The following is a 27,182-nucleotide window of genomic DNA, read 5'->3' as shown; positions in this document are numbered from 1 at the left end:
GCTGACAACATTTTTGGGATAACTCTACGCAGATGATTTTATTGGTAAGTAAAAAAAAATGATACAAAACAATGAATGAGAATGACGAAAATGTGACACAAAAGTTTTTAACAAACATTTATATCTGAACTCACCTTTTGTCCACTAGCCATAGGATTTCCAAGATCACACTTCAGGGTGCTATTGCCATCAGCAAATCTGTTCGTAATAGAGCAGTAGATCAGGGTGTCTGCCGTATCCTTGTCCAGGCGTTCCATCTTCGCATAAGTGACTCCTGCAGGGACCTCCAGGAAGTAAGCAGCTTCAAAGGCATCTTCTCCTGAGTTCTCCACTTTGACATCAATGTGGAGGTTCTCACCAGATCCTAGCACGTAGTTGATTGTGGGCCTAAAGGGAATGAAATTGAAAATATTGTATTAATAATTGTTAATCAGTGAATGTGTGTGAAGCGCAGTGAATGTAATGGAAAGAGACGCCATTTTGGTTTAAAAGATGTTAAAACGCCTTGCATGCTATTTTGATGTAAACCATTATAAAGTATCAAAATCCCGTTTGTAATATTTTTTTTACCAATGAAGTATTGTGGAATTGCAAAAAATATAACGGTGTCAAAATTACAAAATGAAATAAACCAGGTGTAAAATGACAAATTGAATAAAGTACCCACTTTTGTTGCCATTAAAAAATCTCAATAATTCAAAACCTTTTTTGTGAAAAACATGATAATGGTGAATTTTATATTCAAATCCCGATGAAGAAAAGCTATGGCCTAAGATGATTGGCCATTCATGCAGTTTCAAAGTAACCCTATATTTCTGTAATTACAAAAATACCGACCTCTTCAAAAAGTTACCTTACACCTGGCTTAAAATAGTAATAATGTTAATACATTTATTATCTTCATCTTCTTTAATTTGCAATTCTTCTGGTTTCTTCTTTGTCCCACTGTCTTAATTGTTTACATTCGCTATATTTCCACCACCAGACTAGACTAGGTCTTTAAAAATTTTGTTCACAACAAAGCACTGATTTTTTTTCACGAATTAAAAGCGAATATTCAGGCGGATGGAGAAATTCTAAATAATACTACAAGTTTTAATATTACATAAACATATATTATTACAAAATATATACTATAGAAAGCAGAAAGAATATTAGAAAAAGCCAGAGTTAAAACATAAAATAAGTAGACAAATACAAAAAAAATAACACACATACATAAGTTAATTTATGAATGTTAAGCGATAGATTAGAAGTTTAGTGACCGATCGACCGATTTATCCAATTTTCATAACACAACTAAATAATAATTATATAAAAAAAATAAAAGGGAAAAATGTTACTGTAAATAACACTGTAAATTATTATCAGCAACCCAAGAGTATACATTTAATTCGTGTTATATTTCGATTTTGTTTACGAGGTCTGATGGAATTTTGGCTCCGATGGGAATTCTGTTTCGGTCGGTCTCTAAAAAAGTTAATGAAAAAAAAGAACAACACAACAGATTAGTCACAGAGAAGGTTAGATAATCCACCACCAGTTTTCAAAATTGGAACAAGTATTTACGTGGTAGCAGCCATCCTGAGGTCAGGTATGCAGATGTTGTCTTTGCCGCAGTTCTTCTGTATGTTGAGGGAGTCAGCGTGGACGATGCTGCGGGTCTGGTCGAGGACCGGGGGGACGATGTTGCCGGAGGGCTGGGTCAGGAGGTCGTAAGACATCTTCACTTCGATCGGGGTCAGCTTGTCGCGGATTTCCTCCTGTAACGGGTTAAGAAAGGTGTGTTATAATTTGTTGAGAATTTAATAGATACATAAGACTATCACAGAAAGAAAGTAATACTGCTGCATGCTTATACCTAAAGTAAATTTATTTTCAAAGTTAATCCGATTTGGCCGAATGTAGACAAAAATAATTAACTAGATTATGAGTATGACAACATTTGAATTTTAGTTACTGCGACAGCTTACTTATTAAGGACTATTCAAATCTTATAAGTTCTCCTTTAGTCATATTTTCTTTTTGTCCTTTCCAAAAATAAAAGTGAAAAGCTTACATCAAGATACACGATGATATCCTTGCACTCCTGCTGTCCTTGAGTCAGCAGTATCTGCGTCTTGTAGGTCGTCTCCCTGGTCTCAGCGAGGAACAGTCGCTTCGAGGTCTTCTGACGGGAGTCCAAGTCCAAGGTCACCTCGAATTCTGCATAATTTTACAAGATTAGTGCTAAGTTTTGAATTGTAGGTATCGTCTACCTGTGTCGTTGCGTTTCAAACGTTGGATGATGGTGCAGTCACTTTTACAACAAATACTGATTCACTTACATACGTCTAACATTTATATTTACAGTTTATAATTTCTTGTATTAATATCGTCTCAAATCATACTTAAACTTCTGTGGAGTAATGGAGGTTAGATATTCCCAAGGTAAGTTGAAAGCCGACAATTTAGAAGTTCAAGTATCATTGATTATATGATATCAATAAAGAAATTATGGTGATGGTTGGGTGGATTTGATTTAGTGTGGTACCAATTAGCGCTACTTCGACCACTCACCGAAATAGCAGATATATCCCTCCGCTTGGAAACAAATAACACAATTATTGTGACTCACAATTTTGTACGAAACGTAGACAATCTTGATGACAAAAATGATTATGACGTTCTAATATCAGGTATTGTAGGTCGTTAAGACGGTGTTAATATAATGTACTTAGCGAAAGTCAAGGGGATTTATTTTATACATTTTACCTGAGATGCTTAAAACAGTCTTGGTGAACAACCATGAAATAAAGATGTAAATATAGCTATATAACATTGCCAATGATGATGAAATTAAACATTCAACTAAAACACTTACTAATCTGCTGATCCACATTAACGCCGCCATAAGTAAGACAGAACATGAGCTGAGCACAGGCGACGGTGGTGCCGTTGGCGAGGTGACACTTCTTGTCTGTCAACGAGATCAGCTTACTGTCGCCCAAGAACTTCACGTCGGCTGATACTTTTACTACGGGACGAGATCTGGAACATTTAAAAGAAGATTTTAGTTATAGCAGAAATTAATATTATAATACATGACGTTATTTCAATAAAAGAGGTGTTGTATAAATCCAATGTAATAGAAGTAAGCCTATTGGTAAGGTGATAATGGTATGTATCTACTGGATTTTCACATCATCACATCACACATCTTCCAATGACAACTGAAAAATGATGCAGATTCAAACCATCTAATCGATTCCCAAACGAAGCTTAAGCCTATATTTTCTATTCTCTTTAATATCGGTCTTAGATAGTAAATTGCATGAACTTATACTCACTTCAAAAACACAACACTATCAGACTTATAAGCGCCAACAGCCAAATCCGTATAGTTATTATTATCCAAATCCACTCCGCCAGACAGAGAGAATCCGAAGGTGGACAATGTAGGAGAGATCTCCTCAGCAGTGATGGCCTGGGAGTACTTCTCATGGATACCAGCCTCGCTGCCGTGGTAGATGTAGACCACACCACGGCCGTGTTCACCACCGTAAGGAGCTCCTACTGCAATATCTGGAAAGAAGAAAGACTAATTTTTAGTATCTGAAAATGGTGGAACTTTCATTTGGTAAGAAACCATTTGAGTCTTAATGCATCTTCTACTTATCGATAGTTTTATGAAATCCACCTAACGGCTTTTGACGTGGAATTGTAACATTGATTCTTACTGACTAGCATTTGCCAAATTCTAGACTTCCAGACAAACCAGCTGATTTATGACAGTCTATTATTTTGAGTATTGTAGTTTCTTACCTCCAAATCCGTCATAGTTGATGTCTCCCAGCGAAGTGACAGCCAAACCAAATCTACCTCGAGAAACATCACCGGTCCTAGCATGGCTCCTTGTGAAAGACTGGAAGGTGAAATAAAATAAATAAATAATGAGGTATATGGTTATAGCACAGTTTTCTAAATCAAGCATGCATATCATAATTACTTTTGATTGTTGATTATATATTTAGTTATGACTTACCCGATCTTTATCCTGATAGATAACATAGATTCTTCCATGCTCATAGCCATCTGATTTGGTCTTAGTGAACATAGGAGCGCCGACTATGACGTCATCAAAGCCGTCTCCGTCAATATCACCGGAGGCAATACTGTAGCCGAAGTAGGCACCGATCTGGGAGCCACTGATGTTCTTAATGTTTTGCAGCTCCCAAGTGTAGAGAACCACCTGAAATAACAAGATTTAAGTATATAACATTATATTTCAAACTTGTAAAGAAATCTCCGTCTGAGTGCAATAATAATATGCTCCTCTTCCATACTTTCACTGACATCATCTCACTACTAACATTCTTCAGCCATAACGTCTTTCACACAATCGACTCCCAAAATATTTCTAAAAATGATAACAACATATTCAAAACCATCTGCTTTAATCATACATACAGCTTTATGTAGATAAAATATAGTTAAGCTTACCAAACCCTTAAGTCCAGCTCCCCTAGGTACTCCAACAGCTACACTCTGGATACCCTGACCAGCGAAATCGCCAACAGCGATGGAGTATCCCATGTAAGAGTCATCGTATTTAGGACTAGCTTCAGGAGTAGACATCAAGGCTGGACGACCACTCATCGACTGAGTCATCAGCTGACCTACAATAGAAATGGGAATTACGAAAGTGTTCCTGGATAGGCTGTTCAGAGTTTCTTTTGGACGACTTTTGAAATGTTAAATATATCTTAAATGGATGTGTCTTTTCAATAAAGTTATGAGAAGCTTCCAATAAAATTATGAGTAGGTATATAGTTAAAAGCAATGATTCAACTCTAGTATACTAAGAAGGATGAAGGGATCGTCCAAAGGAAACTAATGTTTAATACATTGAAACAGCACAAAACGTCAATCATTCGTGTTCAATGTTCCATGATCTGTCATTAGATGATGTTCAAGCGATCCAGCAGCCAGGATAGGCAGTTTCATATGATGATGATTGTAACATCGTTCTCGTGTATATTACAGGCGTCTGCATAACGCTTTTGATTAGGATATTATTAGCATAAATATGACCAAAAAAGGTGTAATCACACCATATCAAGCGTGAGATTCAGGGATAATTTAATATGTTAAATATATCACCAAATCCTTGTTACAGCGACCGCCATAAGGTACTTATTTGGTAGAATTAATTTTGGTGACGGTTCTGGCAAACCACTAGCACTGTTCCATGAACAATCCTTCTGTCACATGTAATGCAATTCCACATTTAACAGAAGGACTTAAAGCTGTATTTAGCTTGCAAGCAATGATGATGAATAAATCTCAGCTTTAAAAAGTACAGTGTTTAACCAGAGCCAAAGCCAATGACATTTTATAGTTTAGTTTTAAAGCACACTTTTGCAGTTGCAAAATCATTTCAGTAATATTAAACACCTAGTTAACCCTTATCGATATTAAACTAGAACAGGTTCACTACGTCATGGGAATTATTATTCCTATTTACACTTACATACTCTAACATAGATTCTTCAACATTTGTAAATACTTCATTAAAATGATTAAAGTTTTCAACAGCATGCTGTACTTGTGATGATTAGGCTTGGATGTGTTCAAACTGTCCTTCATTCTTTGGACGTCGTGAGGCAATACCATGTTGCAATCGTGCCTGATACTAACATATCATCCAAGTAGGCAAATATTGTTAGCACAAAGATATGAAATGGAAAATCTATGATCTAATCTCCCGTGCACAACTTTCGTTATTTAACTACCGCTAAAATGTACTAAAGAAATTAATGATTGGAGAAGTGGAAGGTATCTGGTAGAACCCATAGGGTAGGTAACCCTAGAAAACCATGACTTGAGGAAAGCTTATGATTTCATCGCTATTCATGACAAATAAGAGACTTGATATTTGTTTTGTCCAAATATTTGCCATCAGTAGCTGCTCACAGTTTTCGTTTTAAATCCATTTAAATTGTTCAAGTATTCAGTATCAAGGTTTAACCTTTTATAGAACTTTGACTAGTTCAAGTACATGAAACCATTTTTGTACTTACAACGAAAACGAGACATGAAATACAATTTGTCTAAAAACGCCAATACTTAAAAGTCGTTAACTCTAAGTTAGAAAATATGACTTAATTTAGAAAAGCAAGCAAAAGTTAGCGAATGTTTTAATAAACTCAGATGTTATTGCGTTAAAAGCTAATGATAATTATACTCGAACAACAAAAATGTAATTTAAACCAACTGTCCATGTTCAAGGCGTTGATATAGGATTAGGCGATAGGCCTCCTCATGTTATTGCTGTTAAGAGTTAAGATGTCAATCTGGCGGTACGTCTGGGTAGTTTTACCTTCTTCCGGTATTTTCGGCATATAGTAGAAGAACGATTCTTTCGGATCTATCGAAAACGTTCGCCCTGTGAATAATTTTAGTGTCAATTATCATTGTGGTATTCACCTCCAAGTTTGTGTCCGTTTGGAGTGTGTTATGTCGTGAGTCTGTCTTGTAGGGTTTTGTGATCTTCGAACTTATAGAAGCCTTAAAGTCAATTTAAATTATTGTCTTTCTTGAAGCTGGTTGAAATTTTAATTAATAGTGTCTTGTTTAGAAGCTTTGACTGCATTTAATTTTGCATTATGGATGTCATCGTCTACATCAGAATTCTATCCATATTTTAGTGTGTCTGCATTGTATGATTTCTCGCTACTTTCTATATTATTTAAAGTAGTGATGAAGTTAATTTCAAACCAGTCTATGATGATTTCTTCGTCGGTGGGACTAAGTTCCACGCATGCGCGGTAGCTCACTACTGTTCTAAGTCGGAGCTATAAAACTGTATGCAGTCTATGTTATTAAAAAACACATGAACTCATTTTTTGTTAAACCTTACCTTGCCAGAAGAAACTGCCTGGAGCACCCATGAATAGTCGTTGTCCATCCTGGAAATAAAAATAAAACATTGTAAATACAAAATGAAATCCCTAATGACAACAGATGTTTACCCTAAAACTACATCGAGTTTCTAAAATAAACTAGATTTTATGGATATCCATCACCATAACATACAATTTGAATAAAATCACTGTCATTCTCACATACTTGAAAAATACTTCAAAAACAATAAACCCATGTGACAGAATGTAGATCGTCCCTGTTACATTAAACCGAACTTAAGAGTGCTTTACGATTAGAAGATTTTTATGTTCTCACCCGTAATGCGTCGAACCCTGCCCTAATTGCAACCAGGATAGATAAAGTGCATCGTTTATAAGTGTGTGATGTCATCCAGTCTGTTTTACATACGAATTAAGTGACCGATGAAATGGGTCTAATTTATAAGGGGAGGCGGGTGACAGAATCTTACGTTGATGCCTTCATTTAGGGCACGCCACCATCGTGGCGGTAAGTCCCCTCTTTGAGGAGTGGCTCGGGAGGAGTCACGGCGCCCTCACGTACCGCATGACGCAGGTCCTCACCGGACACGGTTGTTTCGGGAGGTACCTGCACCGCATCGGTCGTGAGGAGGCGCCCGGGTGTCACCATTGTGCGGACAGCCCCGAGGACACGGTGGACCACACAGTCCAGGTGTGCCCCGCATGGGAAGGGCACCGCCGGGTCCTCGTCGAGGCTTTGGGCGGCGGCGACCTCTCGCGTCCGGCCCTGGTTCAGGCCATGGTCCGGGGCGAGAGGGAATGGGATGCCGTCGCCTCCTTCTGCGAAGCGGTCATGCTCGAGAAGGAGGAGGCGGAACGCCAGAGAGTTCGCACCTCTCATCCCGGCCGCCGCGCTGGACCAGGTAGACACCATGGGCGCCGGGTGTCGCGAGATGACTCCCGGCCACCGTAGGCGTGGGTCTGTGGGCGGTGAGTTCGGGTGGCTCATCGTCCCTCTGTCTTCCTAGACGACAGACCCGTGTCGACGGCGCGCGTTGTTCCACGCGCTCCTCAAAGAGACGTCAGCAACCCCAGCGGGGCCCAGCAGGGCCAAGGCCTGCCGGGGCTGCGGGTTGTTCGAAAGAGATACCGCGGCCCTGGTACATAAAAGGCCTATGACGGAACACGACGATTTTAGTCAGTAAGAGTCTGACACTCCCTCACCGCTGCTAACCCACAGCGGGAGGGGTCATTTGATGATTTTACGTCGATAAAAAAAAAAAAAAAAAAATGCCTTCATTTAGTTCAATGTTTTTCTTCTGAAGGCTTAGAAGTGACATTGTTATATGGAGTGTGGCTGAGGACGGCCAAAACTGCAAATCCTCTTGTCATAAAGACACAAGAATTGACACTGGTATTTGGCGCACTAATGTCTAGTTAATGCACTTAATACCAGTGCTAATAATACTACTTAATACTAGTAATCTTTGTTACTTATTTTCAGTATTTTTTAATCCCTATTTCCTGTATTTTTTGACGTTTCCCCCGCTTCCTCTCAATCCTTACCCCAATTCATCTTAAAAGACAAAAAAACCGGCCAAGTGCGAGTCGGACTCGTGCACGAAGGGTTCCGTAAATTACAGTTAAATCAACCTATCTCAAAAACTATAAGAGATACTTTGATCAAACCAAAAATCGTTGAAAGAGTTAATTAGCATGCATCACCTCTATTTTTTTTAGAATTTTATACCCCGTAGTTATAAAAATAGAGGGGGGGGGACATACTTTTTACGACTTTGAGAGCTGATATCTCAAAAACCGTTCACTTTAAGAAAAATGTTTTTTAGAAAACTTTATATCATTTTAAAAGACCTTTCCATTGATACCCCACACGGGTATGTACATCGAAAAAAAAAATTTCATCCCTCAGTTACATGTATGGGGGGCCCCACCCCCAATTCTTTTTTTTACTATTTAGTGTCATATTTTTGTAGCGGTTCATACAACACATATTCCCATCAAATTTCATCACTGTAGTACTTATAGTTTCCGAGTAAATCGGCTGTGACAGACGGACAGACGGACAGACGGACAGACGGACATGACGAAACTATAAGGGTTCCGTTTTTGCCATTTTGGCTACGGAACCCTAAAAAGCAGACTCAACAAATCGTTGCGTGTGAACGTGAGAGATAAGCCCCGCTGGTTCAAGTTTCACTCCTACAAGAAATGTCACAAAAAACATGTAAACATGCGCATTTGAAGTCACCAGCTAGTAAACCTTGTGTTTTGCAAATCTTTAAGATAAGTAACCGTTTTTTTTACAAACTTGACATGTGCTCTTGTAAAGGTATGGCAAAAACTGAACAGGTGGTTGTTTTGGTTTTAAGGATGGCAAAATTCTATGACCTGATGAAAAAATCCTCTGTTTTTAAAGGACATTTTATTTTAAATTGATTAAATCGTCTACATAGAAAAATAACGTTGGCGAACGTCATCAAATCTACAGCCTACAGTTCCTGTAGCTACTGATCTACTAAGCTAAGCTTCGTAATAAATAAGGAAGGCAATGAAAGTATCGTACAGTTAAATTCTCTCGCAGTAAAGAGGTTAGATGTCGCCGACATTAACAGGTACTCCAATGCCAGCTCTGAAGCGGATCGCCGTGTGTTTGCTAATGAGAACAAGACCACTGGACGATTAAACGGTAGGCTTACAACAGCTGTTCAGGGACGAAATATAATGGGACTTTTTAGATTGGTAGTGAAAAGAAAGGAGATCAGATTAACTAGATAATTAAAGGCTTTTAATAGAGATAGTTCGGAAATAAACCATGCCAAGTATTCACGTCGAAAATAATTGAAAAACTGACACAAATAGGATAAAATTACATACATAAAAGAAAAATAATTTTTAAAATCAACACTTTAACTCAGAAAAAATACATAGCATCTCCATAATGACATGGTAATTCTAAGATAACCAATAGCGACTCAATTTACATCGCCCTATAGACATTACAAACTACCGGACATTGCAGAAACGGATAAAAATATGTAAATCGCTCATAAATAAAACATAAACCTGCGTAAACGCACACAAATCTGTCAGGTAAATAAAATAAATAAAAAAATAGCAATTCATAACCCCCGAAATGGTGGTAGCAGCCCTAAAAACAACATAAAAGCCTAGTCGTTTTAGCATTGAATCAGCGTACGCAGCCAATGAATAAATATGCGCGCGCGCACCATATACAGCGGGACGGCGCATGCGCGAGTGCCAGCGGAGGGCACGATGTCAAAACGATGCGGCACTGACTTATTTTGTTGTCTCTACCATACCGACGGGTGAACAAAGTTGTTGGATATGAAAAAAATACTTAATTTTTTGGTGGTGTTGATCGGTGTTACAGAAAAGGTAGTTTATCTATTTACCTAGCATGAATCGTTTCTATTTTTTTTTTAACTTTTCACTCTTGTACAAAAATTTATAAAAGCTAAGGTTCTAAAACCCTACGTCTAATAAATATGTAGGTATTTGACCATAAAAACTGCAGCAGTAGAAATTTCGTTTTATGTAATTTTAACAAATTCTATTGAGCTCTCCTTTGTATCCGACGCCTGAAGTGTTATTGAAAACGATAAAAATATCAGTTGTTGCACGTAATTGAATATTCAATTAAATTGTGCATAAATATTAGAAGCGTTTAAAATCCCATGAATTTTGCATTTACAACCTGCACGATGCCTGTAAGCTGGTGAAACGTCAAACTAAATTCATCTCTACGTCTAAGATTATAGGATTCATTATCTTTTACCAGATTCTGATATGCAGCATCCATTGTTCAGAATGTATTGTAATAGATGTTAATACAATATAAAGTGAAGTTATGAATTTTCAATTCCGATCTTTGAAAATTGAAATTTTATGGTGTAATGGTATAATTTTGTACTTAAGTAATTTTATGGCTACTACATTAGCCATGCTTAAAATGCTAGAAAACTATTAATACTCAAATCTGTTTAAAAAGAGATTATAAAGAAATAACGTCCTTTTAAACTATATCTATCAGATCTTGCTGTATTAAATGAATAAAACCTGGAACTACCAAGAAGCTTCTCATAGAAAATATAAACAATTCAGGCAGGTAAAAAACTCCTTGGAACAAAATCACAAGGCTTCAGTTCGCAAAAGTACTGGCCGCATCAATTTCCCGCCATTTCTGCGCCGCCATTGTCTGCAAATGGCTGCCGCTTATGGACGCGTTCCGAAACCATGTTTGTAAACTACAGGAATGTTTGACGTAGTCATGTTGAGAAATTGCACTATTGGTAAGGAAAAACTTTTCAAAATGATGTTTGATTTATAAGCTTCGATATTTGTTCGAGTATGCAGTTTTTTTGAAAATCACGCCAACTTTTTGGAAGCTGAAAGATTTCTTAATCTAGAATTTTAAAAGAAGTAAGAGTAATTTTATTATTGCCAAACCACATATTCTGTACATTTTTGTTCCAAAATTCTTAATCCTCTATACATAAAGTAAACAAAAATATTTTCCATTCTTTTTGTAAAACCAAAATAAGATTTCCCGTAATCAAACAAAACCTATGACCTTTTATAAGAAAGCTTTTTACAAGCCTTTCAACGACACAAACGGGCAAAATAAAATTACACTTCCATGCAATCTCATTGACCCTCGATTTGCAAGCCTTCCTCAAAAGCTAAATAGCACAGCAAGTGAATCATGGAGCACAAACACATGGGCCCATGAAAAACAAAATGAAAAGCGGAGGTGTCATAACGGAAAATCCCCTAAGAAAGCAGTGCGCCAAAATGCGCGTGAGCGGGGGACGAGGAACGTTACTGTCTTCGCTCGTATATGCCTTCTTTGGACCCGATAATTTTATGCAATACCAAAAAATTATCATCAAGAAGTTTTAAAGAACCCGAACGCGTCGTTAGTTCACTCGTAACTGCTCATTTTAGTCATGCCGACCTTATGTATTTGACCTAAAAGATGGAGTATGAACTATCTGGATTATGGCATCTCCTCTCATCTTTCTTTAATCCGTGCATGGGCCCCATTAGGATTCAACATGGTGTACCAATGAATAGTAATGAATTGTATTCGTTCGCACCTTGCTGCGAGGGACAAATTTATTGGGCTATAGATGGACACTTCAATAAAATTGATTCTGCTCAGCTAGGGTAGGGCTGCTATGCGTTTTCGAACTTCTTATGGATTTTATAGTCGATAGCGCAATTCTTGGGTATTGAGTATCGATGTTTAATCGCATTTGGACACCTTAATTTGTGGCTTTTGAATTTGATTTTGCCAAGAGAGTAAGGAAGGCTTATGTTTTTCTTTCACTGAAAATGTTTGTGCAGACAGATAAAATGATTGGTATTTAGAATCATTCAGAAAACGATAGCAATATTTTGACCCCTTGGCCTTTGCCAAGACCTCAATTTTTGAAACTACATTTTTATATTAGGTACTAACTTCAAGAAAAATAGACCTAACTGATTACTATACCCACCGCTATTTAATTTCTTAAGCTGCAACCCTTAACTCCTACGATAATAAATCGATCTATTTGCTAAAATCGTCACGTTTTGAGCGCAGGCGCTTGCCAAGTAACACGTAACGTCTGCGGGTATCAAGTTGTGTATTCTGAGAACATGATCCTATCTCTGCGTTGTTGGATGCGGATGATAAAAGGGAACTATGGCTATCTGGGACTTGGTCACTGAAACCGTTTTCATTGAAAGACTTGTGCCATTTTAATGAGGCTTAAAGCTGCATCGTTTGTTTCAACTCAAGGATTAGATTTCTTTATTCTTTAGTTTTCTATTGACTCATATTTTTCGAGGGTCAATGAGATTGCATGGAAGTTTAATTTTATTTTGCCATTGAAAGGCTTATAAAAAGCTCATGTCATGTGTATTTTGATTTGATTCCGGGACATCTCATAAGGTTTTTGAGTTTTACCTAGTAACAATATTTACCTGCTATTTAATGAGGCCTAAAGCTATATCGTTTGTTTTGCTTCGAAAAATCGTTCATTTTCTATTATTTTGGTCGCTATATTTGCCTACAGTGTATTTTTTGTGTCTCATTCTTTCACAAAAAACAGGTGTCGATTTTCATTGGAATAACGTTTTACGAGCAGCATGAATTATTATTCAAGGACGTGACCAGTCAAAAAAGTATAAACTTTATAATATTGTGATTTGTTTAGATAAACTAAAGCTATAACATAGCATAATTTATGTCAATCAAATGATTGCCTACATAACACCTTTTTTATTTTATAAAAAAAAATATCTTGGCACGTGATGCCCATACCGAGATAGTTTTTTTTCACCTAGCAACACCCAAACGTTCCATTATACGACTTGTGGTGAAATTAATCACGTTTTTTTTTTTCTCGTTTGAGGCAAAGGCATGGTTGTCAAGTAGTGTCATCTTTATTGTTATTTCTTTAGATAATGGAAATTAATTGTTTCAATGCACCTGACTTGAATTTAAATCGATTTTAATTCTCTTTTTGTTGATTACTTCCAAAGATTACTTAAGGCATTGATTTACTGTGAAATATATTTTTACAGTCTGGTTTTCTAATTATTTTTATACGATTCGGAGTTCTCTGTCTTATCTATATCAGTGTTTTAAACATGTTTAAGAAAATCGTTAACAATTTTCTGGAAATTGTGTTAACGATTCTAAAAGACACATTTATTTCAAAATGTTTCCTATTTCTGAGATTTCATCACTTGTCCTATTCGCGGCTTAGTTATAAAGCAAGTTGGCTCATGTTAGACTCAAATGCAGATAGGTACTAAAGTGCTGTGACCCCAATTGGTCTAGATGCTTTGCCCAGCTGCTACATTAACCAGACGCTTGCTAGCTAGCTACTGGCATACTAAGTGCAGTGATTAAGTCGAAATCTCCTCGGACCTTCTTTGTACGGTCAGCTCGAAGACCATGTTCAGAACATTTATGGAATGCTGCATGTAAGTAACCATAGATACTCATGCAATTTTATAAGCTACACCGGGACACTAACAAATAAAGTCCTGCTTCGTAACCGCCGCCATAATAGGACAGCAAAGGATTGTCCTGTCAGAATTTAGCGGTAAATCTCAATTGTATCCCAAATACAGAGGCATAATAAAACTGCAATAAAATTCGCTCACTATTCTCGAAATAGAAATCTTAACATTTCTTGTTGGATTTTTTGCAATGGCAACAATAAAAGTTAAATAATTCATAAGGAGTCTGCGCGGTTGCGGGCGCGCATGCGCGTCACGTGTGCGCGATGGCCGCTGCGATCACGATGATAATTCCTCTATGGGCAAAAATAATTCTATTCCCACGATCGTAAAATCACGATGTTTTACATGAAAATAGTAAGAATTGGTTTTTTGGAGCAAAAAATGGTCGTGTTTTGGTTTAGAAATGAAGAGTGGCTTGGAGGTTTCACATTCATACGAAATTAATTAGTATTCTAAATGTGTTCTATTGCAAATGCCTTCTACACATTATGTTGTTGAGATTCCATTCATCTATATTGTTTTTATTCAAGACAACTTTAGTAACAAAATCACTGTAAGAAGTGACAATTTCTTCACATTTAGCTTGGAGGATAATTTTGCAATGCAAGTTACAACCTGACCTCACCTTTCCTCTTCGAAGTAATAAGATAAAAATGACTTCCCATTACACAAAACACCGTGACCAATTCGTCACAGAATGACATACGAGCACAATAATTGCATTTTAATACGACCACTTATGAAAATTAAATTAATAACCTCAACTTTGAATGTTGCCAGGAATCGGCACCGATAAAAAAGCAAGTGGATTTCACTCGAAATAATTGAAAATGGAACGTAATTGGTGTGACAAAAAGATAATAAACTGTCATCAGAATTTTGTGAGTTGCAACACGGAGACAATTGATAATTGACAACACCGTTATTATACTTATGCCGCTTATGAGAAGGTAGACATTTTGCGTAACATAAAGAAGCTTGGGAACCACAAAATATACGCGGTTGTATTGAGAACCTTCTTCTTTTAGGAAGGGCGGGTAAAAAATATGGGATAATTTTTATACTAAAATATTAATTCATATTTGCAGATACGTAGGTACCTACTGCCATAAGATGACTTACACCTGAAAATTGACCCCAAGTAATATTTTTGCACTGCCTGGCTATGTACTACATACATACCTATAATATCTTAATCCCTAACAAAAAAAAACATAAAAAATAAAATAAAAAGGCCTTACCTTCGATATAGCGGCTGAGAAACCAGCCTGGCACATGCCAGTCTTGCGCTGCCCGTGACTCGCTGCGAATTAAAAACATATCAATTAGCAATCAATAACGATACCAATAATTATACACTTATACAATGCTTTAATATACAAGGTGCGCCACTTAATACAGTGTATACAATTGTACGTCTATCTAAATGGAAAAATGGATATGTTTTAACCGATGTATGGACGAATATGAAACCAAAAAGTTAAATGTCCCCTAAATTATCGATAGATATGAGCACTACACTAGCTTGTTCCCTATGGTATGATCAAACTACAGAATTCGTATGAAAATGTGAAATCATTACGTTTTCTTAATTGCCAAGTGAGATATTATTTTGGGAAGTCCGGGCCAGAGGTCCAGAGCGGATTGGTGAGTCAACTTAGACAACGGTTAGCTAAAAGGTAAACTATAGCTATCAAAAGTAATTCCAAGTGCTTACATAATGACTTCGGCGATCTAAGGAATTATCCAGAGTGCCTCCTTAACCAGTCTGATCCGACCACCGGTTGAAAATATGCATCGGAAAAGAAGGATGACAGAAAAGTTCATGTTGCAGATGATAGATGAAGAGAAGATATGCGTGGGATAGGTATAATGAAAAATGTGAGGTATGATTAGAAGAGATGCAGTCGGAAAGTAATGCTGGTGACAGAAAAAAATAGAGAAACTTCTGAGCAATGGGTTTGGGATGGAAACTGGAACACATGCTACTATGAGTTTTAAGTATGAATGTGAATGGATGAAAATGGAGATAAAGTCTGTAGAAAAGATGACATGAATAAGAAGGGAGTACATATTAGTATGACGGATGACAAAAAGGATGAATTTCAATAAATTGGTAAGGGAGCAGAAAGAAGAATAGATATTAGACTGATGTGAAAGTTTTCTTCATTAATTGAAATAATGGTGAACGAATTCTTGATGCTATACTTTGCTCTAGATATATTTGAATAAATATTTTCTAAAACCCAACCTACTTGTATAAATATGTTATTTTTGTATTCCTACTTATTGTTGTTTTGTAGTTTTCTGAATAATGACAATGTTCGGTGTTGTCACATTAAATATTAAAACATTTACTTCACAATACGACACAGATACACAGACAATACATACCTAATACATACATGCAGACATTTAATATTATGCTAGTATAGTTACATGTTACTATAAGAGAAGGATATAAAAATACAGTCTTTAAAAAATGTTGCAATGAGGTATCAGTCTAAAAATGGAAGTTTAATAGACATTATTTTGTTATTGGCATTATTTAGGCTTTTCCCACCCTGTAAAATATGCCAAATAAATATATATTTTTTAAAAATTTTCCATCATTCCCCATTGTCAAAATTGCCAATATTTTTTTTTAATTAATTTTGCCTTTTTTTGTCATCATGGGTAGGTAAAACTGGCCATAGCATTGGCAACACAACTTGAGGTTCTATGAGATGGGTCAACATGTCCATACATTAATGATGAAGTGTATGAGTTCCCACTAAGTCGACAGTGCGTTATACATCCAACTTTACCTCGAAATATACTCACCCTCGTCCACAGAACGATGCCCTAAACAAAGCATACATAGTTATTTATTTAGGTATACATATACCTAGTAGAAAATATATAAGTATATAACGTAATTTTATTGGTTTGTGTAAATTTTGTGATAGTGTGTGTGACCTGAAAGGTCTGAGTATAAAAATGAGTGTGTATACGTAAAATAAAGTAACGTGAGGCCTTGTGTAATAAAACCGTAACTAGATCATCATAGTACTTAAAATGACTGACATTTTCTTGTATAGTAAATAAAAAGTGTGGTCCACAGCAGCGTGGGCGATCGCAAATAAAAATTAAAGTTTCACATTTCGAAAAACCATCAAATCACACAATGATATTTCTGTAATGTAACGTGAGTCTTAAATTTATCGTTTTACACAAAAGTGGGATCGTAAATCATGTTCTGCCTGAGGCTCGTCACGCTAATTCCTTTGCCTGCCGCCATTACCGGCGGAAGTGAGTCGGTTTTCGCGCGCTTTCATGGCCGCGTCTGGAGCCGCCATGATGGCTCCATTGGCGCCCTTTTACGAAACTGTTGCCATTTTATGAGGGTGTGTAAATGTGAAGTTTTTATTTTGGTGAAAATATTTTGAACTGACTTGTGTGATGTGCTTTTTTGGAAAAAGTAGGAAATTCTGTAGGTAATGTGTGAAGACGACATCACAGGGGAAGAATCTTGGCAAATCTGATCAAGACATTGGAATCCTATAGAAACGATAATGTTTGCTGCACTGCCAATCGGATAAATTCAGACCCGCCAAGACACGGCCACCTTGTAAACGTGTATATGTTTGTATCTAGCACAATAGTATATGCTTGATATAACATGTGCTACATATTTGTATACGTAGCTACTAAAGAACTATATTTCCTCCACCGACAGCACAGACTACTTCATAGTTCATGCTCCCGTGCATGACGTCATGCGCGTCACAGATAATCAACCATAGACACTTACACGTTCTGCATGGAGAAAACTCCTTGACGTCATTGAGGTCTGGTGAGGTGGCCACGAAGCACGTGCCCACTGGGTCACGCTGGTTCAGCTTGGCTGACACGTAGGACACGTAGCGAGGGGCACAGGCCTGGAGACAAAAGAGGAATAACATTAATTAACAATTGAAGGTTAGCACTACATAGTGTAAAACAAAGTCGCTTTTTCTGTTACTATACGTCCCTTTGCACGCTTAAATATTCAAAACTACGCAACGGATTTGATGCGGTTTGTTTTAATAGATAGAGTGATTAAAGGTGAAGGTTTATATGTATAATAACATCCATTAAATAGCGGGGAAATACCATTATACTTCGGCCGTTCAGAGAATGCGTTCCTGACACCTATCAGTTAGTCACGACTAGTGATGGGCACAACATAACACTGAGTTCGTTACCGTTCCTCCAAAATAAACCGCCGCATTATTTTAAGATTATTTTCGTTTTAAATTGGCGGAATCATTTAAAATTTATATTTTAGTTATTTAAGTGGAAACCAAAAAAAGGTAATATTCATATAATAAAATCGTTTTATTTATTCTTTGTTACAAAGTTACAATCTGTATTTCTATGCAATAAAGTAAGTACATTGAATTGAATGTGCGTACAGAATATTAATCAGACTCCGATTCGCTTGAGGAGGTGGTGTCTTCATCATCATCTTCGCCTACGTGTATAATTATATTAGGTATTATCAATAACAGAATCAATCCTGATATCTCGGTCAAAATCTGCCAAAATCAGGTTTTTAGTCTTTGCGCACGAAACGACAACAGACGACTATTTAGCGTCACAAAATGACGGCCCATGATGCCATTTGGGGTTACCATTTTCAACCTAAATATAAAAATGCTACTTTCTTTCGCGCGTTCAGTTTGATCATAGTTTTATTTTTATATTTCATAAAAGTTATCTTATAGTCCATTATTTTCAAATTCTTAAAAAGAAAAACATTATTTCATATTATAAGTATAACTGTATAAGAACCATCGACTTATAAGAACAGATTACGATACTTGCCTGTTATTTTAAGCACAGCACTACAAATATAAAGCGCTGACATAACCTTGTAATAGCGCAGTATAGATTTAGAAAAATATTGTTTACCAAGTTATTTGACACTCAATTTGGCACAAAATTACAACATTCATTGATTATTATTGATATAATAATGTTGTTTTAATGCTCATCAATTGTTAAAACGATAAACAACCAGCAAAAATATTTTTATCGTACTGCAACGCCATTACAAAGTTACGTCGTCAGTTCAATCGCGATGTGTCAGGAACGCATTCTCTGAGCGGCCGAACTATAATACACTATTGAATATTATTTTCTATAAATAATCGAATTTATTTCAAGTATGTTTCACCGGCAACTTTACTCAATAGAGAATGATCACTAAAGGCGGCTACTGCAGATGCTAAGATGTTGAGGATAAAGACGATTTATAAGGTGTATCCATTCATACACCAAGCAATTCTAAAGGATATAAAATTAATGAAAATACGTACAACGGAAAGTATTATTCGCGTCTGTTCCACCATACTTTAAAATAACCAATAAATGCCAAATACGGATTCGTAATGAAAACTACCGACTTCATATTTCCTTCAATAAATCAAAGCCGTCACTATAAACGAATAAAGTAACTAAACATCAATGAACTTTTCACAGAATTAACCAATCGTTTAGTTAACATATCCTTCTGAAAATAATTCCCGGTTACTGCATGTTATATTATGAACTTGAAAACCGTAGCAGTTAAATAGTTAATTTTAACTGTAATAACACGCGTGCTGTAATCCTTTCCAGGCGCAGGGTTGGCACGTATAACCAATAAGATTACCATGTACCTACAATAAGATTTTTCTAGTAATAATTTTTGAATATTGCATCTTTTTAGGTGAGTATTTCAATGGCTTCTTAAACATTACAATCTATCTTTGTAACCAAATTGACTATGTACAAAATCAGTCAACCACTTCGTAATACCAAAGTACTATTATTGCTTCGACAAACATTGAAACCAAACTCAATTTCTAACCCCAAATAATTACAATATTCCCACTTCCAAAAGCTACATACTTACAATCCTATTAACACTGACAGCCCTACAAGTTTCGAAAATGGAAAGAAAACAGTTGCATGCGCGCGCGCCGCCCGCGTTAATATGAACAAACTAACATTATAGAAAACACACCATCGCCATCTGGCGGAAACTAACGTCATATTAATTCACGCCGAGTATTTTTACTGCATTGTAGTGTAAATAAATGGCTACCTTTACTGATAGTGTCACCAGATTGTGTGGTTTTAGAATCTGGTAACACTTAAGGAAGTGGTGGATTTGGAATATTTCGCTCCTATAAAAGAGACGGTTATGTATGTTGCTCTTATATCAGACAGGGAAAGTTCGTTTTATTGTTTATACAATAAAAGTTTCATTTTGATTGTTTACGGTCAAAATCGTGGTAGTTTAGTTCAATACTCCATAAATCGTAACACTTAAAAAAGTGAGCATAAAAAAACCGAAACCATCATTACCATGCGTCACCCGTTATCTTCGATCAACAAACTCAAAGCTTAACAATACCTCAACGTCACATTCACGTCAAAATTTACTTTCAATGTACTTGCTTGACGTCAAAATAGGTCCCAATGGGGTCAGAGCAGAGCCCACTAGCCACATTTTATGGCCCATTGATCGCCATCGTAAAATTTCGACTAACATTCGGTATTTAATGGTCGAATCTTACGTAAACTTATACAATGTATGTCGCCTTAATTCGTGGATTACCAGGCTTAAATATCAAAATACTTATAAGGTAAATACGAGCTGAAAATGATGATTGATGATGATATTAAAATATCAGGAGTTGAAAGGTCGTAAGCTGTTCTGACTTTTATGGGAAATTACAGCGTTATGTAGTTTTATTCGCAAGGTGAAAATAAGATCGAGATGGACATGGACATGGCATAAGAATCCTTAAGTAACAGAAGATGTTAAAAGGGCGTAATTATTTGGATAAAATAACTTGGTGGATATATCAATGAACTCAAGAAAGTTCTAAGTCAGAATGCGAACACCTACTTACCTCACTAGGTACGCCATATAACAAAATTATAATTTACAACTTCATTAGCTCTCGTATTTCAATTAAAATGAATCATGACAAATCGGCAACCTACATTTCCAACTCCAACTTCACATTTACACTACAATAAATCTTCTGATACCGTAAAATAAATTCAATAAAATATGCAATAACCTACCTACATTCCAAGTTCACACGAAATCTTCCCGCCACAAACATGACAGCTTATGTCATTCAAATTTGACAGATGATAGATGCGTTCCGATATAATTTAATTACTTACGATCACCTCAGTGATATACGTTCCACGATAAAAATCTTCGAACATGAGTCAGTAACGAAGTAGTGACCAATGCGAGAGGCATTTTAAAATCGTAAAATTTCTGATAAAGTATGGCCGCCAATGCGAAGCAAGAATCACACCACAAATGGACAGATTAAGATATTAACGCTAGTTAGATAGAAATCATTATTTGAGGAATATAGTTTTTTAATCAATCGGTCTTCGGAATTGGAATTTATTGAACAACTTTAAATACGTAGTTAAATATGCTAATAAGAAATAATTTAATAAGAATTATAGTGCAATATCGATTTACCGTGACTATCATAATAGAATTGTGTGTTTTTAATTAACTGGTTGGCCATTAATCCCACTTTTTGAAAGATGGAACTGCACCTAGATAAAAGATGAGTCACGGATTCCAATTTTAAATTAAAACTACGAATGCATGTTAAACAAAATTGAGGCAAAGGCAATAAAAGTGTCATTTAATTAGCTCATAGTTCCTTTACTAAGAAGATATTAAGTTTTACCGATAAACTGAGGTGAACGGATCTTGAGTCATGCTTGTGAATCAGCTGTTATGGCTCAAGAAAACGAACAAAGAAAAAATTGTTAAGATCCGTAGTTTTGAAACGGCTGGTTAGTCACTGACCATTTCTGAATATTCATAATGTTGAACTTTATTTGTTCAAGTATTTGAACGCGTTGGCGTCATTTTAATATACACTCGCACTTAATATAGAGGAAATGATTGTTTGTCCGTTTGCTCATCTCTTGAACAGGGTTAAATTCGAATTGTTTTAAGACATGGTGGGCTTTGCGGTACTTATCAATGACCAACAAAGGACTTGACGTTACAAATTATTTTTAAAGAACCGGTCTGAGCATTTGAACACAAAATACCCGCTTCCTCAAAACAGCGTTCCAATATTTTAAAAAGCTAACCTAATCTAGATCATACCTAGAGGACACACTCAACGAGACTCCCCATTTGAAACCATTTTCAATTCCCTAACATAAGCTTTCCTTGCCTTTACATCAGCTAGCTTTCCACCATTCAAGCTGACTCCATCACAAAAGACCTACCTACTTTCAGTATATTCTTAGCGACCTTTTGTCATTACACCAGGCCACATTTTCATAGGCCTATTTAACCTACATTCAGTCAGTTATTCTCGGAACGAATGTGGGCCACAACCCGGCAATTGCTGGAACTTGAGCAATCATTTCTTTCGGCCGAGCTTTTATTGACAAGCACTTTGAAGTATCATATGTAAGACAGGTCGGGTCTGTTGTTGGTTGAAATAGATTTTTTTACGTAACGGTTGCTACAATAGTAATTTGAATGGTTGTAGCTTTTTCAGCGTCAATCTTATCTTGTTTCTGCAATGGCTTTTTGGACTCATAATTCAGAGTTCAGAGCAATGGCAGTGCATACTTAACAACGATCAATTATTTGATCGGTATCAGATCGACTAAAAACTTTGATTGAATTCAAGATTTTCTTAGAAATATATTTTTCCAATCTTCGATAGCCACCAAATGTCGGCCGACTGTTTAGTCTGCAGTATGGGGGAGGCTAAAGGTCTCTGCACACAGCGGGCGCGGCGCGGCGGGACGGGACGGCGACGCGACACTGAACAGTTGTAATGTACTAGATATTACGGAGGCCGCCACACAGAGCCGTCCCGCTCGACGCGACGCGACGCGACGATCTAGTACATTGTGTGGCGTCGCCGTCCCGCCCCGCCACGCCACGCCCGCTGTGTGCAGAGACCATTAAGCTTATAATTTTATCACCTAGAAATAGTCAATTTGCATACTTAGGGATAATACAAGACCACGCCACCATTTATAACGCCTTATTAATAATATGATAATTTTGATTTTATTTCAAGTATCAAGAGACTCATTTAAATTAGTTATTAATATCATAACGCTACATTTATTAATTCTGCACACGTTTCTTCCTTATCTATAACTACCTATTTATTTTCATTTATATAATTCATCTTTATTGTACCTATCAATGAAAGTTAACTAATTATGCTCTGTAAATCTCTGAAGTTTAAATCTTGCAACTTACAATGCTCAAACATTGTCTTTTCAAGCCTATATTTCATCATTGTCATGTTCAGCTTCCAAGTTCTAAAATATCTTCCCATTACGACACTGTAACAGCTTAGAAGCAACATACAGACATGTAGTTGTCAGTTATATGTGTACCTCTTAAGGTACGTTTTGAATGCCAACTGCCGACTGCACTTGCAGCCACTGCATTAAGTCGACCGCAGCTGCACTACTGGTTTCTTGAAACCGTTTTAGATCGAAGCGGCAGCAGCCTTTCATCAAATTAAATCATGAAATCCAAATGTCAGACTCTTATTGATTAAAACCCATCATGTTCCTTCTTAAGCCCTCTATGTCACCAGGGCCACGGTAACTCTTTCGAACAATCTCGCAGCCCCGGCAAGACGTGTAGTCGCCCTTAGATATCAATTGTTTTCGCGGTCGGTGCGGTCGACAGTTGCAGTCGGCAGCTAGCATTTAAAAGGTACCTTTACGCTCATAATGTCTAAGAATTATGTCCTTGCTGACGTTAATAGGCAATAAGAAGTGGCCAAGCTTGTTACACGGTGTCTGAGCTACACCTTCATTTGTTATCTTAAAATGAAGAGACAAATAATAATCTGTAAGTTTTACTCGTTCATTAGTTTTGTCTTCTGTCTCAATTTTATGTGTTTTGTGAGTTAAAACTAGCTTTGAGCACGTTCACTTTTCAAGTTTAGGACTGACTTAAGATTGAAATAGAATTTGAAAGATGCTGAAAGTAGATTATTAGTAGACAATGGTGATATGGGTAACAAAGATTTTCCAAGATTTGACTTCAAGCAAATTTTCAACGGAATGTAAAACATGACTTTAAGTATAACAAAGATGAGCGGACATTATTTTTATTTTATTTAAACGCTGTACCTATATCGAACACATATATGTATTTAAAGCTAACATACAATACAAATCACCTCTTCGTTCCATCATGTTGTAGGTACTGTAAACGACAAACAACATTATTTAGTTTCGCGCCAAAGCTCATGTCATTGTTATTTGATTTACAACGACAGACAAGCAAGTATTGTGCTTATGTAGATATTAAGAGTGCACACAACAAACTTTTAGTCGGCCGATAGTTTATTATTTATTACGGGTAGTCAGAAGCAAAGTAAGTCTGACGCCAGTCTTACCAATGGGTATCGGGTTGCCCGGGTAACTGGGTTGAGGAGGTCAGACAGGCTCCTTGCAAAACGCTGGTACTCAGCTGAATCCGGTTAGACTGGAAGCCGACCCCAACATAGTTGGGAAAAGCCTCGGGAGATGATGCTCAATCATCAACATCATAATTATATGATGATGAACTTGAGCTCATAAAGCAATATGAAGATGAATGGCAGTACGCACATAACAATGATCAGGTAACTAGCCTTTGTCAGACCGACTGAACACTTTGATTGGAATCAAGATTTTCTTTAAAAGAAAAATTGCCAACCATCGGATAAACTGTCGGCCGTCTATTTAGTCGGCAGTCTGCGGCTGTTTTAACGGAACTGTGTCAACTAGAGTCATAACAATGCTTCGTTCAAGTGTAAAATTTATTGAGAAAATGTGAAATTTCTGTCTGTATTCTGTCTTTATGTAAAATGTCGTCTTCTTCCGGTCTAGTTGATGGAGTATGTTTGTGGAGAAAGTACTGGTATTTTGCACTTTGTATTGGTACTTCCTTCGACAGGTCTAGTACTATTGATTGCTATGTAGATTATTTTCAATAATGTCATTATTAGCATGTCCTTTCATCTAATAATGACATTATATTATAAAGAGTTTGTTCCCGAAACTACTAAACCAATTTAAAAAATTATTTCACTGTTGGGAAGCTACACTATCCTAGGTATCCTAGCTAACACTATATTTTATCCGGGTACGAGAAGCAGTTTCCACGGTACACCGAAAATAATTTCTTAAAATTTTGCAATCCAACATTTGTAAGCTTTACTTTATTCTGATGACACGATCCATAACAATACAATAGAAAACCCATTTACAAAGTGATACTAAGTTAATATTATGTAATGCAACCAGCTGGTGAGACGATTACGACTGAAGACAAACAGACAGACACACACACAATTGTACATAGACATTATATCAAAACGTGTTCCCAGTCTTCCTAGCATGTGCAAATAATACTTATTAATGTTATGACAATTGCAAACCAGGTGTTTTTTCTAAGAAAGTTGTATTATTGTAATGTTAAGCGCATGCGTAGTGACTCAGTTACTTAGATGTTGATTTCTTGGATAATAAAGGAAATGTAAATTATTGTTAGAAGCTGTTGAAGATCAGATAAGAGTTAAAGGAATTGTAAATGATGAGGAGTGAATTGTAAGTGAAGTGTGGAGGCAAAAATATCACAATTTATTTTTACGTATCAATTAAACGGTCCTATATTTTTAACATATGTAACTTTGTTCTATTTTATGTACTATATAATATAAACTACAGCAGTATTTCTGCCTTCTTTACTGCCTCGTTGGTCTAGTGGTCGCAAGCGCGGCTGCTGTGCCAGAGGTCTCGGGTTCGATTCCCGGGTCGGGCCGAAATCGCTTTGTGGGTTTTCTTAAAACTTTCACAAAGCAGCCCGTAGTCTGGAAGTTGGTGATTGATTCACCCGTGCATCGGAGAGCACGTAAATGTCGGTCCTGCGCCTGATCTCTCTCCGGTCGTGTCGGATTGCCGTCCCATCGGGTTATGAGAGTAAAGGAATAGGGAGTGCACCTGTGTCTGCGCAAATGCTCGTGCACTATAATATGTCCTGCGCAGCTGGCTGATCTCCTTAGATGAGAACAGCCGCCGTGGCCGAAATCGGCCATGGACGCCATTATTATTATTTCTGCCTTCTACTATCCTCTTTTTCACCTTCCTATAAGAGACAAATGCCATGAATGTGGCCAGGGTAATCTCCGAAATAAAAAAGCAATAAATCCCAAAGACAAAGGGCTTCCGTTGCACATTCATTAACCGGCAATTTATCGACAGTAAAAAAAACCTCTTTTTTTCAAAAAAAAACGAATACACACTTAAGGGCCTTTGTAAAGAACATAAATCGCACATGGTTACGTGTGAACACCGCATTCCTCTTACATACCGTGTACCGAGCCTTAGGTGGCAGGACCGGCGCGGGCGCACATAATAGGTTTTAAGTGTTTGCCGGTTTCGACAGCAATTGTTTCGTTATTATCTTCAGGATCGTAATGGATAGTTATCTGAACTATCAAGCTACGTCTACTAGAGAGTAGCGTTGCTTGTACTAAATGAGGGTATTGCTAAGAGTACTCCCTCACTGTAAACTCTTAGTCGGCCGATATATATAGTTCGTTTAGCCTCATAAATCATTATGCACATGAACGGTAGAGGGTACATTACAAAGATCAGATATTTAGCCGGTATCAGAACGACTAAAAACTTTGATAGAATTCAGAATAAAAAAAAAATTGCCAACCATCGGGTCAACTGTCGGCCGACTGTTTATTCCTCAGTGTCATCATCCTCCGAGCCTTTTTTCTTACCCCAGTTAGCCAGTCTTACCGGATGTAGCGGATTCTGCAGTGTACGGGTACTATAAGTGTTAGAAGTATTGAAGGCTTTAAAGCGGGCTGCCCTCGATATAAAGTTCAAGTCATGTTAGATTGTTGACGGCCAGTTATTTAAGGAGTGTGCAAACAATGACGCTTTGTTTGGTCGCTAAAAAGTGCATCGCTGATTCACTTTAACTGACAGACGTCAATAAAGGCTTATACATTATATTAAAGTTAGGACCTACGTCTGTTTTCCCCAAAAGGGTACGCTAACATGAATTATGTACTCAGGCCCTTATGTTCGACTATCGAAGAGCCGAACATCTAACAAATATGCTGTTAGAAATTCCTGACACCCTGCATGTATTGCACGACTCGAGAAAGACATTCAGGG

General features: G+C 36.9%; 1 protein-coding gene across 4 annotated transcripts in view; it reads right to left on the bottom strand.

Moving 5' to 3' along the window:
- The window catches only part of LOC124631002 (integrin alpha-PS2), a 104,759-nt gene that overhangs the window by 6,837 nt on the left and 70,740 nt on the right, over positions 1 to 27,182 (bottom strand). The window contains exons 4-16 of one of the 4 annotated variants that reach the window (XM_047165075.1): positions 17,737 to 17,863; positions 16,767 to 16,787; positions 15,185 to 15,246; positions 6,902 to 6,950; positions 6,362 to 6,427; positions 4,483 to 4,658; positions 4,025 to 4,231; positions 3,805 to 3,904; positions 3,330 to 3,564; positions 2,864 to 3,030; positions 2,060 to 2,205; positions 1,570 to 1,763; positions 135 to 387 (exon numbers count right to left, since the gene is read on the bottom strand). In XM_047165075.1, coding sequence (XP_047021031.1) covers positions 135 to 387; positions 1,570 to 1,763; positions 2,060 to 2,205; positions 2,864 to 3,030; positions 3,330 to 3,564; positions 3,805 to 3,904; positions 4,025 to 4,231; positions 4,483 to 4,658; positions 6,362 to 6,427; positions 6,902 to 6,950; positions 15,185 to 15,246; positions 16,767 to 16,787; positions 17,737 to 17,863 — 1,803 coding nt within the window. The remainder of the gene's footprint in view (positions 1 to 134; positions 388 to 1,569; positions 1,764 to 2,059; positions 2,206 to 2,863; positions 3,031 to 3,329; positions 3,565 to 3,804; positions 3,905 to 4,024; positions 4,232 to 4,482; positions 4,659 to 6,361; positions 6,428 to 6,901; positions 6,951 to 15,184; positions 15,247 to 16,766; positions 16,788 to 17,736; positions 17,864 to 27,182) is intronic. The other 3 variants (XM_047165077.1, XM_047165076.1, XM_047165078.1) reach the window with 3 other exon arrangements.

The sequence above is a fragment of the Helicoverpa zea genome, chromosome 6 (genome assembly GCF_022581195.2).
Source record: "Helicoverpa zea isolate HzStark_Cry1AcR chromosome 6, ilHelZeax1.1, whole genome shotgun sequence".
Classification (NCBI taxonomy): Eukaryota; Metazoa; Arthropoda; class Insecta; order Lepidoptera; family Noctuidae; genus Helicoverpa; species Helicoverpa zea.
The sequence above is the reverse complement of the archived record's forward strand: the minus strand, read 5'-3'. Positions and strand labels throughout refer to the sequence as shown.